General features: G+C 41.0%; 1 protein-coding gene and 1 long non-coding RNA gene across 4 annotated transcripts in view; one reads left to right on the forward strand and one right to left on the reverse strand.

Moving 5' to 3' along the window:
- Positions 1 to 386: 386 nt before the first annotated feature.
- On the reverse strand, positions 387 to 4,616 carry LOC139802593 (uncharacterized). The gene is made up of 3 exons (XR_011728701.1): positions 4,521 to 4,616; positions 3,878 to 4,082; positions 387 to 2,864 (listed from the first exon to the last, which is right to left on the reverse strand). It is a non-coding gene; the product is annotated as an uncharacterized lncRNA (long non-coding RNA).
- A 388-nt stretch (positions 4,617 to 5,004) lies between these two features.
- Positions 5,005 to 15,857, forward strand: part of RPS6KA6 (ribosomal protein S6 kinase A6) — a 39,237-nt gene continuing 28,384 nt past the window's right edge. The window contains exons 1-2 of one of the 3 annotated variants that reach the window (XM_071758067.1): positions 5,005 to 5,321; positions 14,256 to 14,315. In XM_071758067.1, the coding sequence (XP_071614168.1) occupies positions 5,241 to 5,321; positions 14,256 to 14,315 (141 nt within the window). In that variant the 5' untranslated portion in view covers positions 5,005 to 5,240. Of the gene's footprint in view, positions 5,322 to 6,756; positions 6,892 to 14,255; positions 14,316 to 15,857 lie in introns of those variants that run through there. The other 2 variants (XM_071758069.1, XM_071758068.1) reach the window with 2 other exon arrangements.

Genomic DNA, 15,857 nt, shown 5'->3' on the forward strand with positions numbered 1-15,857 from the left:
ACAATGGCTTATTCTGTGTTCTGAGGAAAAACTCACTGGGAATCCAAGCTGAATTTTTTTCAGGCTTGGTTTTAGCTTCAAGGATTAAACTGGATTGAAGGCAAATACTCGATCAAGTTTTGGAAAATGCAAAAGTGAGATGCTGTTTAAAAAAAAAAAAGAAAAGAAACTATCAATCATTTGTGGTAGATTTGCCATCTGTTGGTGTGTTCACACTGCTGTGGTGACTTATTCAGTATTTAATTCCTTTTTCTGACCTGCATTTGGCTCAGCTAACCTTAAGTGTTTATATGAGGAAGACAGTTGCTCAAGTTTTTTTCCGTAGCCTTCAGAAAAAAACCTGAATTTCCAAGGAAAATGCTACTGATGAGTACTTAGAATAAGGTTTGATAAAGTGAGTGTTCAGGTTTCTCCCTGTAAGTCAGAGGCTGGAGCACATCCATAGTTCTCTGCTGGACTTCTCTAAGCACAGAGTCCAAAACAGTGCACAAAGTCTGAGTATCCACCTCTGCAGTGTTGCTTCTGAATGTAAAACAAAATCCCTCCTTACTCAATCACAGCTTGTGGTAGTTATTTTCTGTTTATTTCCCAATTGCTACTGAAAATGTGTGCAGAGAAACAGGAATTTCCTCACCCTTCACTCACGAGTGACTAAACAGCCCAGGACAATTCAGACTTTCTGGAAAGCTCGGGCAAATTGATGGAAGAAATATCCATCAAGATTGTGCCATGAAAGATGATACCACCTCTGGCACATGAAACCTCAGTTGCTGGAGGCCGAAAACAAATCCTGAAGAAGTATTCTTAGCTACCTCATGCCCTGTTTGTATTTTTTGTCTGGCATCTCCTTTCTTGGCCAGTGTTGGAGCCAGGATGCTGGATGTTTAATTTGAGTGTATATAGATTTTTGTTGACCATATAAAATTTTGGAGATGTGTCAGATGGCTGGCTGCCAGCACTCACTTGTGTTTTTGGGAAAAAATATTGTAGCATATTTAATTTCAAAATGCATTTTGAAATTAAGATGAACTAAGAATTCTTAAGTAAAAAAGATTGAGAAAAGCTTCAAAAATCTAGTAGGATCTTCATTCACTGTGCCTACCTGCAGTTTCATGCTCTACTGCCAAAGCACTGTGGTGAGCAGAGATCAATTCATTGCATTTTCCATATGCCTGAGATCTTTCTTTAGCTCATTTTGGATAAATGTGTCAAAATTTACTGCTGTGGTCCTAAAATAGCCAGAGGGAGAGAGAGGCTGATTCTTGTTGTTTCCTCATGTGACTTTTCTTGCCTCTGTAATGTGGGACAAAGAGTATACAATGAACTGTTTTGCAACCTCAAACTGTTTATGGTATATTTAATACCATGTTGCTGTAAATGCATGCACACACGAGTTTGGCTCTATTTGCATTTTTAAAATATCAGTTCATTTGGGATGGGATGGGGACACTCACACTTCTGCTTTGTATTCTGAATAATGCAGTAAAAGTTTGTCATGGTACTTTTCCATAACTGAATCCAAATGCACACGGATCAGTTCCTCCTCTGGAATAATTCTGGTGTAAACACAGGCATAGAGCTGTATATTTTGGATGCATCAGGACAGTTCTTTTCCCTTCTTGCATGAGAACGAGTCAGACTAACAGAAGCATGCTTTGTACCCACGTAAATTCATCCACACAATAGGAAAGGGTTGTAGTGCTCTGTCTGTGCAAGTGTTGTTAAATCGTGTTGTACAAAAGATTAAAGGTGAAGTGATGATGAACTTGAATAAACTTGCCCTGAGAGATTAACTCTATCACCCCCAAAACCACTTCCAAAATGGATACTGGGCTTCACAGGCTGCCTTGAACTGGATCTACAAGCACTAAATTTGTGCCCGTTCCCTTTCAGGGCCTATTCCATTGCAGTAAAACCAGGATGAAAATGTCATTCTCAGCTTGGGAAGTTTCCTCAGACTTTGCTTTTTGTGTATGTTCCTTCCTAGCATCTCGATAGGAACTTGATACTGTCCACATATCCCCAAAGTCACTGTGTTTTTTCTGCTTTGCTCTCCAGGGTGGAGCTGTGCTGTGCTTGCTGTGGTCAGCGTGGCTCAGATTCCAGTGCCATTAACTGGGGGGGAGGTGGGGGACAAAAGACACTGGTCTGAGGATTATATTCTGATATTTCCTTACTTGAAAAATGTCCTGAGTGACTGAAGTTTCCAGGATTCTTCTGAAAGTATCTTTAGGGACAAAGTTGATACAGATTGACAGAAAACAGGGCACACAGTTCTGTAGTATGGCTCTCTGAGAAATGTCCTGCTGGGGAGGAAATGCAGGAAATTTCCAGGGACTTTTTTTTTTTTTTTTTTTTTAAACCTCATAATCTGTTGTTCATCTGTTCAAGTGTACAATTGATACTTCTGGGGAAATTTAAGGAGCAAACTAAGCATGGATGCTGTCAGTTGACTGAGGTCTATAAAAGGGACAGCTCAGTGGCTGGGGTACATTTTACTGACAGTAAGCTGAATTTTTGCTGCAGATCCCAGTTTATTTTCATTACTGGTTTTTTATTTGGGTTTTTTTGTTTGTTTTTGTTTTGTTTCATTTGTTATTGTTAATATTTTATTGTTATTGTTATTACTACTACTACTACTACCTTCCTGTTGGGTGTGGTAAAATAGCGTTGTCAGCCACTTTGCTGTAGAATTCATTTTGAAGTGATTAAATATTGAAATACTTAGAAACTGATTATCTGGAAACCTTCATCTGATAAAAAAGCACCTGACAGAGGAAATGTCATGGTTGTAGTGTCCCACTGATCATACAAGGACCTGCTGAGGAACCTCATGGGGAGAGCCTGCCGAGCAAATCAAGGTGCTGGAATGTAAAAAAATACTCATCTGAAAACTGCACACAAAATGAGATCTGATATCCTCATCTGAAAACTGCACACCAAAGGAGATCCAATACCCAAGAAGTCATGGCCAGGGGCTGGATTAGATGCCCTGGAAAAAGGTACGAAAAATATCACAAGATATAATATTTAAATGTTCATGTGAAACCCAAGACACAAGCCCTTGGCCTTCCTAATTAATGACTTTCTACTATGTTTTTAATGTTTATCTATAGAAGCTGTTCTTGGGGAGGTGTCTTGCTGAGATTTAAAATTCAGTGATATATTGTTACCTTTTTATTGACTATTTTTCCCCTCTTTGGTCGTGTGAGACTTAAACTAAAGGAAATTCTGAATTTACTTTTTCTTATTCAGTCATGGTCATATCTCTATATAGAATAATTTCCCTTTTCTACTTTTTGACATGAGTAACAATCCTAACTTCCTGGAGTATTACTTTTCTCTGAGCTTCTAAAATATTATAGTTCTAAGATTTAGGGGATGCCAAACACTTATTTGCTCTCTCTCATTGCTCGAGGCAATATGAAAACTAAAACGCAGAAAAACAGCTTCTGCAACACAAGTTTCAGACAGAAGCTCCTGCTGGGCACTGAAGAACATTCAAAAAGCCACTTCTCACTGGATTTCCTTTATATTTAAGTGAAGATCTGCCTCGTGACACATTCAGATTTAATCTCACAGCGAAAATTTGGCTTCTTGTAGATGCACACCGGTTCTGCAGAGGCACCAGCTGTGTGTGAACCAAACCCAGGAAACTGAAGCTTGTCACTTTGTTTCCTGTCACTTAATTGCTTTGGTTAAAGGGAATGTTTACAAGTAACTTAGGCTAAACTCTGGATTTTAAATGTAAACTCTCTCTTGCCCTTAAGTAGTGGTAACTTTGGTCCTGCGTTTTATTTTCTGAAAGGTGAAAATTCCTGGTACACACTCCCCCTTTCAGCCCAACACGTTTGTCTTCCATGGTTGAGTTACAGACCTTTAAAAATAGGTTTGCAGTGGAAATGCTGGGCTGCCAGCTGGCTCTTGCTGCAATGACACAGTGACAATGTGAGTTCTTCAGCAGGCTCAGGCACAGGGAGCTGGGGATGGTCAGCTCTGGGAAAGAGGGTGCTTCGGTTTCATCAAGGTCTCCAGCAGCACAGCATCTTATCCTAGGCATTTGTTTGTGTGATGATTGACTCCTGAGCCAAAAAAAGAAAAAAAGCAAGGCAGCCAAGCATTCCGTGGGGTGTACCATGTTGTTCCCTCGGTCATGGTAATTTCATCAAAATTATTTGGCAGTTAAAAATGGTTTGAGGCCTCCTCTGCTAGCTTTATCTAAAGGGCAGGGCTCACTACTAAGTCATGCAGTGTTTAAATAACAACTCAGTGTCATTGGGGCAGCTTTCTGTCCTTAAAAATACACATTTTTTACAGCGTCATCTAGGGTTTTCCAGCTGCTAAAATCAAATGGTACTGGAGAAATATTTTTTCACCCGTGGACTCATTTTTTTCTACCCACTCAGGTTTGGAAATACTGTCGTGTTGCTCTCTAACCACATGCTTGGAAACAAAGGAGTCCATCCCCTTGGTGTTTGTAACCACGGTGAAGCAAACTGTTCCACGCTCAGCTTACTCACTCTTTGCATCTCACCAAGCACTTAGGAGGATCCAGGCTATAATTTTCCACTTTCCAGTCGCCTTGTCCTTCTTACCCTACCACCTCTGGATTTTGAAAACCACACCCCTCAGGTAGGGAGTTTCTTCGTGGGTCCCCTCCCTCACACACTTCACTCACCTCCACCATCGCTTTTTCAGCCCCCACCCCCCCTGGTCTTTTTTTAACCTTCCCCTCACATCCAGGTGCCTTACGCCCACTGACCTCTCCCCTCACCTCCCCAAGCCCCATGATCCCTCCCGGGGTGCCCCATGTGTGTGTGCGTGTCCCCCATGTCCCCTGTGTGCCCCCCCCTTGTCCCCTGTGTCCCCCGTCCCTCTCTCCCCTCACTGAGGCGGCGCGCGGCCGAGCGACCGTTAACGGCTGCGCCCGCGTCACCACCCCCTCCCCCTGCGGGGGATTCTCCGGCCCGCGCTGACGTCACCCCCACGCCGCGCAGGCCCCGCCCCCTCCGGCCGCCATGTTGGGGGGTGTGCGCGGGGCAGCGCAGAGCGGAGCCGCCCCCGCCGCCCGGCAGCAGCCTTAGACCCGGGCTCTGGCTCCGCCGCTCCCGCTGCTCTCTATGGGCGGGAGGAGAAGGAAGGGGAAGGGAGCCGCTGCCCGCCGCCTCTGAGCCGTGCCGCGGGACCGGGGAATGCGCAGCGGCTGGCGGTGGCTGCCCGGCTAAAAGGAGAGCCGGGACATGGTGCCGTTCGCTCCGCTGGAGGACGCGGAGGAGCCGGAGCCCTGCCACAAAATGGAGCTGTACGTGAGCGGCGCCGAGGTCAGTGCGGGGCGGGGGGGAAGGCGGAGCTCCCCACGCCGCCGACGGCTCCCCGCCGGCACCTGCCTCACCGCTCCCCGCCGCTTGCGAACGGACGGACCGGAGGAGGAAGCGGGGAGGGCGGGCAGACCGCAACGCCCCCGGCCTCTCCCCGGTGGCCCCCACCTCTCCCCGGTCTGTCCGCCCTCTTCCCCCCCGCCGGATCACGGCGCCGCCGTTCCGCCCCCCCCTTCCCTCGGGATCCCCCCGGCACCCGGCCTGCGCACGCCGCCGCGCCGGGACCGCCCTTCCCGGGAGCTCCGTCCCGTCCCAGGAAGGCGGCGGCGGCGGCTCCAGGAGCGACCCGCGGCCCCCTCCCGTCCTCTCCGCAGCCGCGGAAGGGCCCGGCCCCGCCGCTTTCCACCGCGGCCCACGCCATCACGGCCCGGGCTGAGCCCGGCTGCGGGGCTCAGGGGGGGCGGCGGCGGCGGCTCCGAACCGCGCTCCCCGGGCGGTGCGGGCTGCGGGGCGGCTGGAACACGTGGGGAGTTCGGGGAGAGCCACGGGGGCGTGCGGGGACCGGGCGGTGCAGGCCGGGGAGCTTTGTGTCTCCTTCCTACCCGTGCCAGCGTCACTGCCGTGGGTTCTCCGTTCACATTCAGCTCAGGAGAATTTCTATAAACTGGGTTTTGTGGCCGTAGCGCCTGTGGAAAGTTCCTTTTAACTTCTGAAATTGATCTGGGTGAGCATGCAGATGTTGTCCCCAGGAGAGGTCCCTTTGCTTTCCCGTTTAATAACTGCACAATAATTGTCAGATGCTCAACTAACAGAAGGAACCAGGCTGAGGTCTGGGTGCTTAAGTGTTCTAAAGAACAAGGAACAACTTCAAAAGTGTCTTCGAGGTATTGCTTAGCACTCCAGGTGCATCCATAAGCAAGTACCAAATGCTGTTTAAAAGCAAACTATTAAATGGCTGTAATTAATGGATGTAACCTACCAGAACGTGACACTCGAGTATTAAAACTTTTGCACTTTAAAATCCGAAGTGTAGGACTGCCTATCAAGTATCATCAAGTATGACAAATAAAAAGATTACACCTAGGTGTATTAGACACACAAACAATCTTATCTAGAAGAAAGCTTCTTGAAACTGGTCAGACTTGCTTGCCATGATGCAGTGGGGTTTTCTTATCACAAGCAAAAAGTTCTGTAGAAAATTCATCTTGGACCACAGAGTGTGCAAAACAGGCAAAGGTTAAAGTTTTGGCAAGAAAGAATATCCTTTAAAAGCCTTGGTGAAATTTTAGTCTCTAATAAAAACTTATGCATGGAAAGGGAAAAATAAAAAACAGCAATTCACCATAGGAGTAAAGCCACGAGATTTTAAATGTCTTAAATTTTTTCTATTATTATTTTCAATAGCTGTGTCTACGGAGTGCTACTTCCAAGAACTGTAATTACTGAGTATGCATTTCTACACCACAGCTGCTACACTGTAACACTGCAAAATATTCTAATGATCTAATAATACTCGGTGCAATCCCTGAACTTCAATATTAGAGAAATCCTTATTATGTTAGTGAAGCTAAAGGTAAGGATTAAAAAGTCAGCAGAAGTATTAGGCTTACTATTAACCTATGGGCTGCAAAAATAATATGCTGTAGTTCAGGTATGAATGTCTCAGAACTTTCTTCACCCTGATGATGCTGTCTTTAAGAAAACTGCAATACATCAATGTTAAAATAACCAGTGTTGCTGCTGAAATGTGAACATTTGTGGTGGTTCAGTATTTTTTATCCCTCCACTGTGGTTGGTGCTGCTTTCAGGGTATTGTGTTCTGTGCTGCTTTTGTGTTTTGCCATAAATAGAGGATTGGCAGTGAGCGAGAGGCTGGAGAACCAGCCCAGCAAAGCTCACCAGGTACTTGTGCTGAGGATGGGGACATGGAAGTTATCTTCAAATCCTTGAGAGAGTCAGGGCTGGTAAAAAGACATGAGCTTGGTGATGTGAGAACCTGGTTCTGCAGTCACCCTCATCTAGCCAGCAGGTCATGGGCTGGTGGCTGAAACAGCTCTGGGATCCTAACATCTGAAGAGGAATGTTTGCAACACTCTTAATTTTTTCCTCGAGCTTGTACATGAACAACTTACTTAATAGGGGCTGCATAGAGCTATTTCAGTTGTACTCTGATTAAAATGAGGCATCATGTTTGTTACCACTGTGTTACATTTGGCTAGCAGTGTTTGAGACTTCATTGATACCAAAACCGATCTCTTCAAGTGGTGTGTAAGTTCCCAAAATATGTTAACAAATACTTGTTGCTGTCATAACACTTTGTATTAAGTGCATCTCAGGGATCTGCAGTACTTTTCACTTGTTGAAATTCTGTATTCTCATCATTTAAGGATTTCACAAAGGTTGGCTTCATGTTAAAATTTTGTTGGTTCACTTTTCATGTTACAGAGTTAATTGCAGCTTTGTAGTACTTACTACAGCCTTATGTTGACACTCTGGTAGAGCTCAGTGACCTTGGCCTCGCTGGAACAGCAGTCAGCAGTGTCACTGTGAATTGTTCTATATTTTGAAAACTAACTTATTTGCACTTACTGGTGCTTGTTTCCAGCAGCTCTAGCAGAGGAGGAAAAATTTGAGAAATGTTTCTCTCTGAGGAGTCTGCTTGTTGACTAAATTTAAATTTAGGATGATGTTATCAGAAACAGTGAGGTGCTGCTTGTGTTGATGAAGTGAAAAAAAACCCAAACAATTGGCAGGGGAAGGAAGCACATTCTCATGCTTTAAGGCATTAAAACCAACACGAACTTTTGGAAGTAATTAAGGACTGAATTATTTTGCCCCTTTTCATGTTGGTGGTCTTTGAAGTGCTGAGGATTGCATTTTAGACTGTATATTGTGCTGGTCCTGTCTGGTTTTGTGTTCTTATGACAGTGTCACTTGTGAAGCACTTTCGTCACTGTGGGAATTCCTTAGGCAGAAGGAAGGGTTGATGTCATGCAGTTTAAACCTCAAATATTGAGTGAACTTCTTTCCTCTTAAATATTGGATTACTAACTATTTTCCTGGTAATAAAAATAGGTATGAGGGTGTCAATTATAATCAACTGTTGTAGATTTATTCAAGTGTGATTGCAGGCTACAAAGAAACAGAAAATTAAATGTTAATGTTTTATTGACCAAGCTGAATGAAATACAAAAATACTTGGGCAGAATACAGTAATTTTGTAGTTTTCTTCCCTTTTAGTTGAAATAGTCTTGCATGCATTTGGAAAGAGAAGTGTAATTGACTCAAGTGCATGCTGGTTTCAATATGTGAATATTGTCAATTGCATGAATGCAACTTTATCCTTTTTTTTTTTTTTTTTTTTTTTAAATCAATACTTCAGAAACCAGTTGCTTAATTGGCTGACAGTGACAAGGAAGACAAGACTGGAACAACAAAGTGAAATTAAAGTATTCTGCTGGAAAACTGGGCTGCACTGAAAGTTGCTGCCTTCCAAAAGCCATGTTCTTGAGTTGAGCTTTGCTGCTGGTGTACATAATCCATCACCCGTGCCAATTTAGATAAATGCATCTTTGATTTTGACTAATGTTTTCAGTCCATCCTCTTAAGCATGTTCTGAGCTTGGTCTGTCAAACGCCACAGAATTTTTGTCAGTGTTGGGAGTTGCATAACTCCTTTGTGAGTAATTCCTGGCAGTGACAGGGATGACTCAGCTACCTAGTTTCGTGCATCTCTGAAAATCTCCACAATTAGGTGGTGTTAAGTTAGGAAAAGAAAGCAATAGTATTGGCCATAACTTGAATTAACTGCCCTCAGCCACTGCAACAATTTACAGTTCTGCTGAGAACAAGCTGCCTAAGAAAAAAATGGCAAAAAAAAAAAAAAAAGCATGTTAATACTCTTAAATGGAAAACAATGAGTTTCTTTATTTATTGAAAAGCTCTGCAGTGTAATTGGAAGGATTCTGTTTGGGCTTTCCACTTTGAAAGACAGTTTTGGAAATCTGCTGTGGTGGTGAGAGTCTCTAAAAGGAGCAAGGGGTTTGTCTGTCAGGAGGTAGCTCACCTTGGTTCCCCCAGGATGGCTTTGGAGAGACTTCACAATAACTCTAAACCAGAAGAACAGTATGGTTTGTTAACTTTAAAATTAATATTTAAAGATGTAATTCTTTGTTACATTAAGAATATAAAAAATAAAATTTGTTGTTTTCACTGAGTTTAAATATTGCTCTGTCCCAGTCTTCTTTAATCTGCCACTGAACACCATATCCAGAGCTTTGATTATGGAGTTAAAATCATCTCCCAGAGAGGCAGAAATGAGAGGATCTCAAGTCCTTCACTAGTTCAGTGATCCCTGTGCTTATGCTTGGGTTTGTGTCTTGTCCTACCCATAACTACTCTGAGGCACACATGATTCTCCCCTAATCTCTGATAATGGGAAGGATCAAAATGTTCTTTTAAAATCGGTAATTATATGTTTGTTATCCTGTCTGAACGTGTGACTTATTTGCCACAGGAAAAGAACTTCAGAATTTTCCCTGGTAATTGGTTATGGCTTTAGGGATTTATTTCATTTTTTTGAGGTAGATGGTTTTATTTTTCTCTTTTACTTGCTATGTTTAAGGGAGGTGGGAGGGAGTTACTTGGCCTCTTCCACTTGCATGCACCAGCAAGATCCGTTTAAAAAAAACTGTTGCATGGAGAAAACTTGTGGAGGTTTTATAGGAAGAGCAGGTGCCTTTACGTGTCAGGTTTTTTTCACAATAACTTAGACTTTTTTTAAAAAAAAATAACTTACCTGTGGCTGTGGATAGACTCCCAAAGTTCTCAGGAAATTCTGTAGGCCAATATGTTGCTAATTAAATTAATGATGTAAACTCTTTGCAGCTGTAATTCCAAATAAACGAGGAACAAATGTGGTTGTCTTAACAGGATTTTTTTTTTCCCCGGAGTATTTTGTTCCTCGGTCTTCTCAGGATAATTGGGGTTTCTAATGTAGGTTTCCACTCTTCACATTTTGAAATAAGCATTTGAAGTAATGCTTTTGTGTGTGGGGAAGCAAACTGGTTTGTCTTGTGTTGGTGTGGAAGAAGTGAGAGGTGTAGGTCTGGTGACTGTAGCTGCAGTAACTTGGCAAAGGGAGCACAGTGAAGAAGGGACTGGGGAGGATGCAGAAGCTTTTGTTGATCCTGAGGTAGAGTTTTACCTATTTGAAATCAGGCAAAATTATCTGTGAGTGAGGATGAATAATTCTTTCTACTTTTAAAAATACTTTGATTATAAAATTTTTAGATCTGTGGATTTGGGGTTTTTTTTATTATTTTGGGTTTGTTTGTTTGTTTTTGTGTTTGTTTTTTTTACCTAAAAAATCTTTAGTTCTGTTTGAATGGCTTAAGGAAAACACATGAAATAGTGCAGAGTGAACCAGCTTTACGTCTTGTGCTATTTTTCTGTGTAGACATTTTTGCTGACCATTTGTCTAGCTCCTTTCAACCTAAACCTATAGACCCACCAAACTATAATTAATTCACCATGTAAACTGTTAAAACATTCTTCCTAGGGAGCAGGGTGGGGGGGAGATGCTTCTTATCTTTGGTAGTACTGGGTTTCTTCTGCTCTGTTGTAATCATCAGAAGCAAAACATGGGCAATAGGAGTTAAGCTTTTTACCAGCCCACAAAAGCCCTTTGGATATTCTCCCAAGGTAACAGGGTATAGTCCCAGCTAGTCATGGGATCCATCACAGCTATTTAAGTTGGAAGGCAGAGGCAGTTTAACACTGAAGGATCAAGCCTCTTATGGCGTTTACCTCTGAAAAAGTAAGTTTCTTACCTGCCAGGTTGTCTGACCTCAACTTGTTCTCATTCCTTTATGTAGTGCTTTTGGTTATCTTTGTGCTTGGCAACAACGTGGAATACTTTAACTTGATTTTTTTTTTTTTTTTTTAATCTGGAAAGTATTGACACTGTTTGCCTAAAAGTCTGAGTTTAGTTTGTGTTTTATTGAAAGTTAATATTTAAAATGTTCAGTTAGTTTTAGACCTTCAGCAGTACTGGACAGCCAAGTGACTCCAGAATGAAACAATATCCTTCAGAATAATAGTACTTGGTTGGTTCCTTTCACCTCTTTTCTTACAGATGTGCTTTGTAATTCTCAGTAAGTTAAATTTGTGCATTCATAGACAGTAAATAATAACTCATGTTAAATTAGTTCTGTTCTGTATATGTTTGTACATACATATTCATGAATAAATAATTGAAAGGGGTCCTAGTTGGCTGCAAAAGCAGAATTTTGTGTTTGGTTTCGCTAAAGGTGGGAATTAAGTATTAATTGCAGTTTTTCTTTTTTGTCTGAGAGACAGAGAAATTTCTGGGTGCTGAAACTTGGCCAGTAGAAGTAACTATAGGACAGCAATGACTTGGTTTTTTTCATTGTTTTTGTTTTCTATACTGAATAACTAGCACACCACTAGTTCTCTAACACTGCAAGACTTCTGGTTCCAATCCAGTGGGTTCATTGGCATTTGTTGTTTTACTTTGTGGTTTTAATGGATTGTGACCAGTGCTCACAAACAAGTAAGGCAGAAGTGTAGTTGTGTATATCAGGCAATAAAAGTAGATTCATGCACTTGAACATAAAATTCTTTGGACTAAAAGTTGGCAGGCATCCCAGTCTCTGGTGTTATGGAGAGGCTGGACAGGAAAAAAAAAATAAAACACATGAGTAACAATGAAGGGGAAAAATGTATGATAGGAAATTTTTAATTAAGACTACATTTGATTACCTGCCATAAAAATCCAGTCACTTACTGTATTTGATCTGCGAGAAAGCTGAAAGTGTTTCTACCTGGCATGCTTAGGAGCTTTGTAAATCAAATATCATGCTGGATTTTTTTTATTTTTTAATTTTTTTAAAAATACCCAAACCCTATTCATCTGATTGCCTGGAGTTAAACTACTGTTTTCAGTGTCCCTGCAGATCTTCTGGCTAGTGATATGGTTCCAGAGCTTAAATGTTAGTTAAAAACCTTGAAAAATGCTGGCCATTCTTAAAGAAAAGGTGAACTGCATATTAAATTCACCTCAAATTAAAGCCTATTTATTTCTGAGCACTTGGAATGGAAACTCTTTTTCTTACCAGGTCCTAATAGGATTTTTGAGAACTTGGGTGGGCTTCACATGAATTCATGCTTGAATTCAATGTAGTGATATTGTGAAAAGAAATGGCATGGCAGTGAATCATCTGAAATGAGGTTGGAGTTCAGATATGGCCTGAACTTTGGCATCCTTTCTTGGTCCATCCAAGTAATTCATAAAGTAACAAATACACTGGGTGTCCCATCCCTCCCAGTATTTAACTTGGGGAAAAAAAATTGCAAAAAAAAATATGTAGCAAGAAGAGTGAAAGTAACCAAAGCTTTATGTTACTTTCTTGGATTTTTTTTTTTAATTTATTTTATGAGGATGCAATCCAAAAATAAGTGCCTGTATCTTGTTACAACAATTGGAGATTTAATTTTATCAAAATCATTAATTTAGGATTTAGCTCTTAAAAGCTCTACTTGAACTCAAGAGGCAGGGGAACTTGAACTTAAAGAGGCAGGGGAAGTGGTTGAGTTCACTGAAGTGGTATCAGCTATCACTGGGTCTCTACCTCTCTGTCAAGTTTTCTGGTTTGTTTTTTGGATAGGGCATTTTGTGATTCTTTGTAGTCCTGTAGTTTGCCAGCTCATGCCATATTGCAGTATCTTATGCATTTATTTTAGATAAATTCAGAAGAAAAAAAACTTCACCTCATTACCTTGTTCAGGAATTTAATTGCTTAACTTCTCTTTTCAGGAAAGGAACCTTGGGTTTTCTTATGTTGTTTCTACTTAGTGTTTTGTTTTGTGAAATCTGTGGCATGGAGTTAGTGATGCTGAACAATTAACATAAATTAGCAATTGTCACTAGCAAAATCTATAATTGGCTTCACCCCTTTTATCAAGTATTTCCACTTTTTAATGAATGCTTTGCATATTGAAACAGAGCAGGTCCTTTGTATTTCTGTGTATTTTTTCATTTTGGTTGTGAAAAACCAGAGTTGTCACTTAAGGATAGCTTAAACTAAATAACTTATCTATAAATAAACTTTTCTTATTGTGACTGTGGGCTTGATATCTTTGTTTGAAGTGTGTGAAGGGGGTAGGCAAATGCTGGCAAGTATTGTGCTTATTTAAGAACTTGACATTTAATTGCTTCTATCCAGATTCTTGTCATGCTTTTTGCCTCTCAGGGGTATTATTTTTAAAATTGATCCATAATACACAGATCTATAGTTTCTAAAGTACCTCATTAAAGTTTGAGTGTTCTGTTTGCTGGATATTTAAACTTTTGAAACAAGCAAGTTTTTAGAGGAATGGAATTTTTTAAGGAAATGGGAGTTATTTTTGTGCATCATAATTCTGTGGTAAGTATTCTTCATTCTGCCTGAGGACTTTTCCCTCTGCTCCAAAAAGACTTAAAATCACTTCTGAATCTTTTCTTTTTAAACTGCAAATTAATTTTCAGCAGCAGTTTTTAGGTTTCTGAAAAGCATCTGCACCATAAATTTTGTGCACAATGGAAGGATTAGTGTCATCTTGTATGGATGGGATCTGTAGCTTTTGAAGATGAAATTTTATAGTAATTCCAATTAAATTAGTTTGGAATGGCATTTACAAAGGGATCAGCTACATGATACATAAGGGAGATGCTAAATATAACTGCTGTGCTGTAGTATTTGTTTGAAACAGCAGTTTGAGATGAGAGCAACAAGGACACCAGTTTTCATTAGTCTGTTCTGAAAAGTAAATTGCTCAAGTTATAAACTCTGCATATTTGAAATTGTTAGGTCCTAATGATGACTTTTTTTTGTTTGTTTGTTGTTTTTCTCTTCTGCATTCCCCTTCCCCTCTCCAGCTAAATGGCCTTAAAATGGCAGATGAGCCTATGGAAGAAGGTGAACCATATTCCTACCATGTAAGTATAATTGATAAATGTTCACTTGAAGCATTCATTAGCATGTCTTCCTTTGGAACCAAAATGTATTCATTCCCTGCTCTTTAACTTTCAAACCCATCATTTTATTTGGACAGATCTGAAGAGGCTCTTAAGTCTCAAAGCTGATTCTGAAAATAAGTACCTGGGTAGGGGCTGTAAGTGCTTTGTTTGGGGAAGATTGCCACACAAGGCAATGCTGTAAGGAAAACAGATTGCATGTGATGGAAAGAGCATTTACAGGTCCCTTGACCTCAGAAAATATTCAGCTCAGCCATGAACCTTTTATATACCCTGTGCTTAATGTTGCTCTCCTTTAGACTGTCATCTGTTCTTTTGTGGTTTTTTTAATGTAGTTGCTGTACACTCATCTAGAGGTGATTTAATTCCTGCTATTTTAGAACAGAATGAATTTTTACACCAGTATGTTAATTTGCCTTTTATGTAGAAATATCCCAGATAGACCAAATCGAGCATGATTTTTGTCCAGTGCCTTGGTGATGTGCACACGTAGGAGATGCTGAAATGAGTGTTCTGTTTTCTGGCTAAACTTAAGGCTAAATTCATTGTGTGGAAAAAATCATGGAAAAATTAGCATGGAAAAAATTACCATCAATTTTCAGCGCACACATTCATATGTTTTTGATCAGGATCATGCAAGGAAGGTATCAAGTAGATCTTATTGCCAATTGTAACCACTGCTTTGTATTGCAATATTATTTTTTTTTAAATTATTTGGAGAATAAACTCTTGGGGCTTGAGACATGCAGTGCTGGGACATTTCATGGTGTGAAGTCAATAAACCATTGGTGTTGTAGTCATCTGACATGCAGCAAAAAAAGATGAGCAATGGCTTGTCTCAATCTTTCACTGTACTTGATCTAAAAAGGATGTTGCTGAGCTTGTTTGTTAGGTGCTTGGGGCTGCATACCAGTGGAGCTGGAAGGAAGGGAGATGGCACAGAGCCATAACTGATTGCAGCATTTTGTTCACTGCTTTTGTCTCCTGGTGAACCTGCTGGGAATCGTTCCCCTCTTGTGCAAGGCTTGTGGGAGCTGAGCCCCGAAGTAGATGTGCTGCTCAGGCAGCAGAGAGAAAATCAGATAACCAAATTGGCAGTTCATGGAAGCCAGACTATGAATTGAAAATGAACCTGGCTTATGTATCTGCTCAACTCTTTACCTGCTCATTTATGTTGATGCAGAGGTCCTTTCATACCTCAGTCACGCCAATTTTTAGTACTTAAGTGATAGGTAGGTAGGTGAAATTATAGAGATACCTTTTGCAAAAGTAAAATGCTTCATAAAAACAACTCCTTTCATAAATCTGAAGTTATTCTTTCTTTGCATGGCAAACATTCTTCTCCTCAGTTCACATTTAGAAAAACTCTGTCAGTCTCCTCAGCAACCACATGTGATGTCACAGGCTAATGACTCAAGGTGGGTGATAAACAGAGAAGCAGGTGAACTCTTAAAAGATCTTTTCTCATGCAAAGATTCACACTGTGAAGGCATACAAATTAGG

Source organism: Heliangelus exortis, chromosome 14, assembly GCF_036169615.1.
Source record: "Heliangelus exortis chromosome 14, bHelExo1.hap1, whole genome shotgun sequence".
Lineage (NCBI taxonomy): Eukaryota > Metazoa > Chordata > Aves > Apodiformes > Trochilidae > Heliangelus > Heliangelus exortis.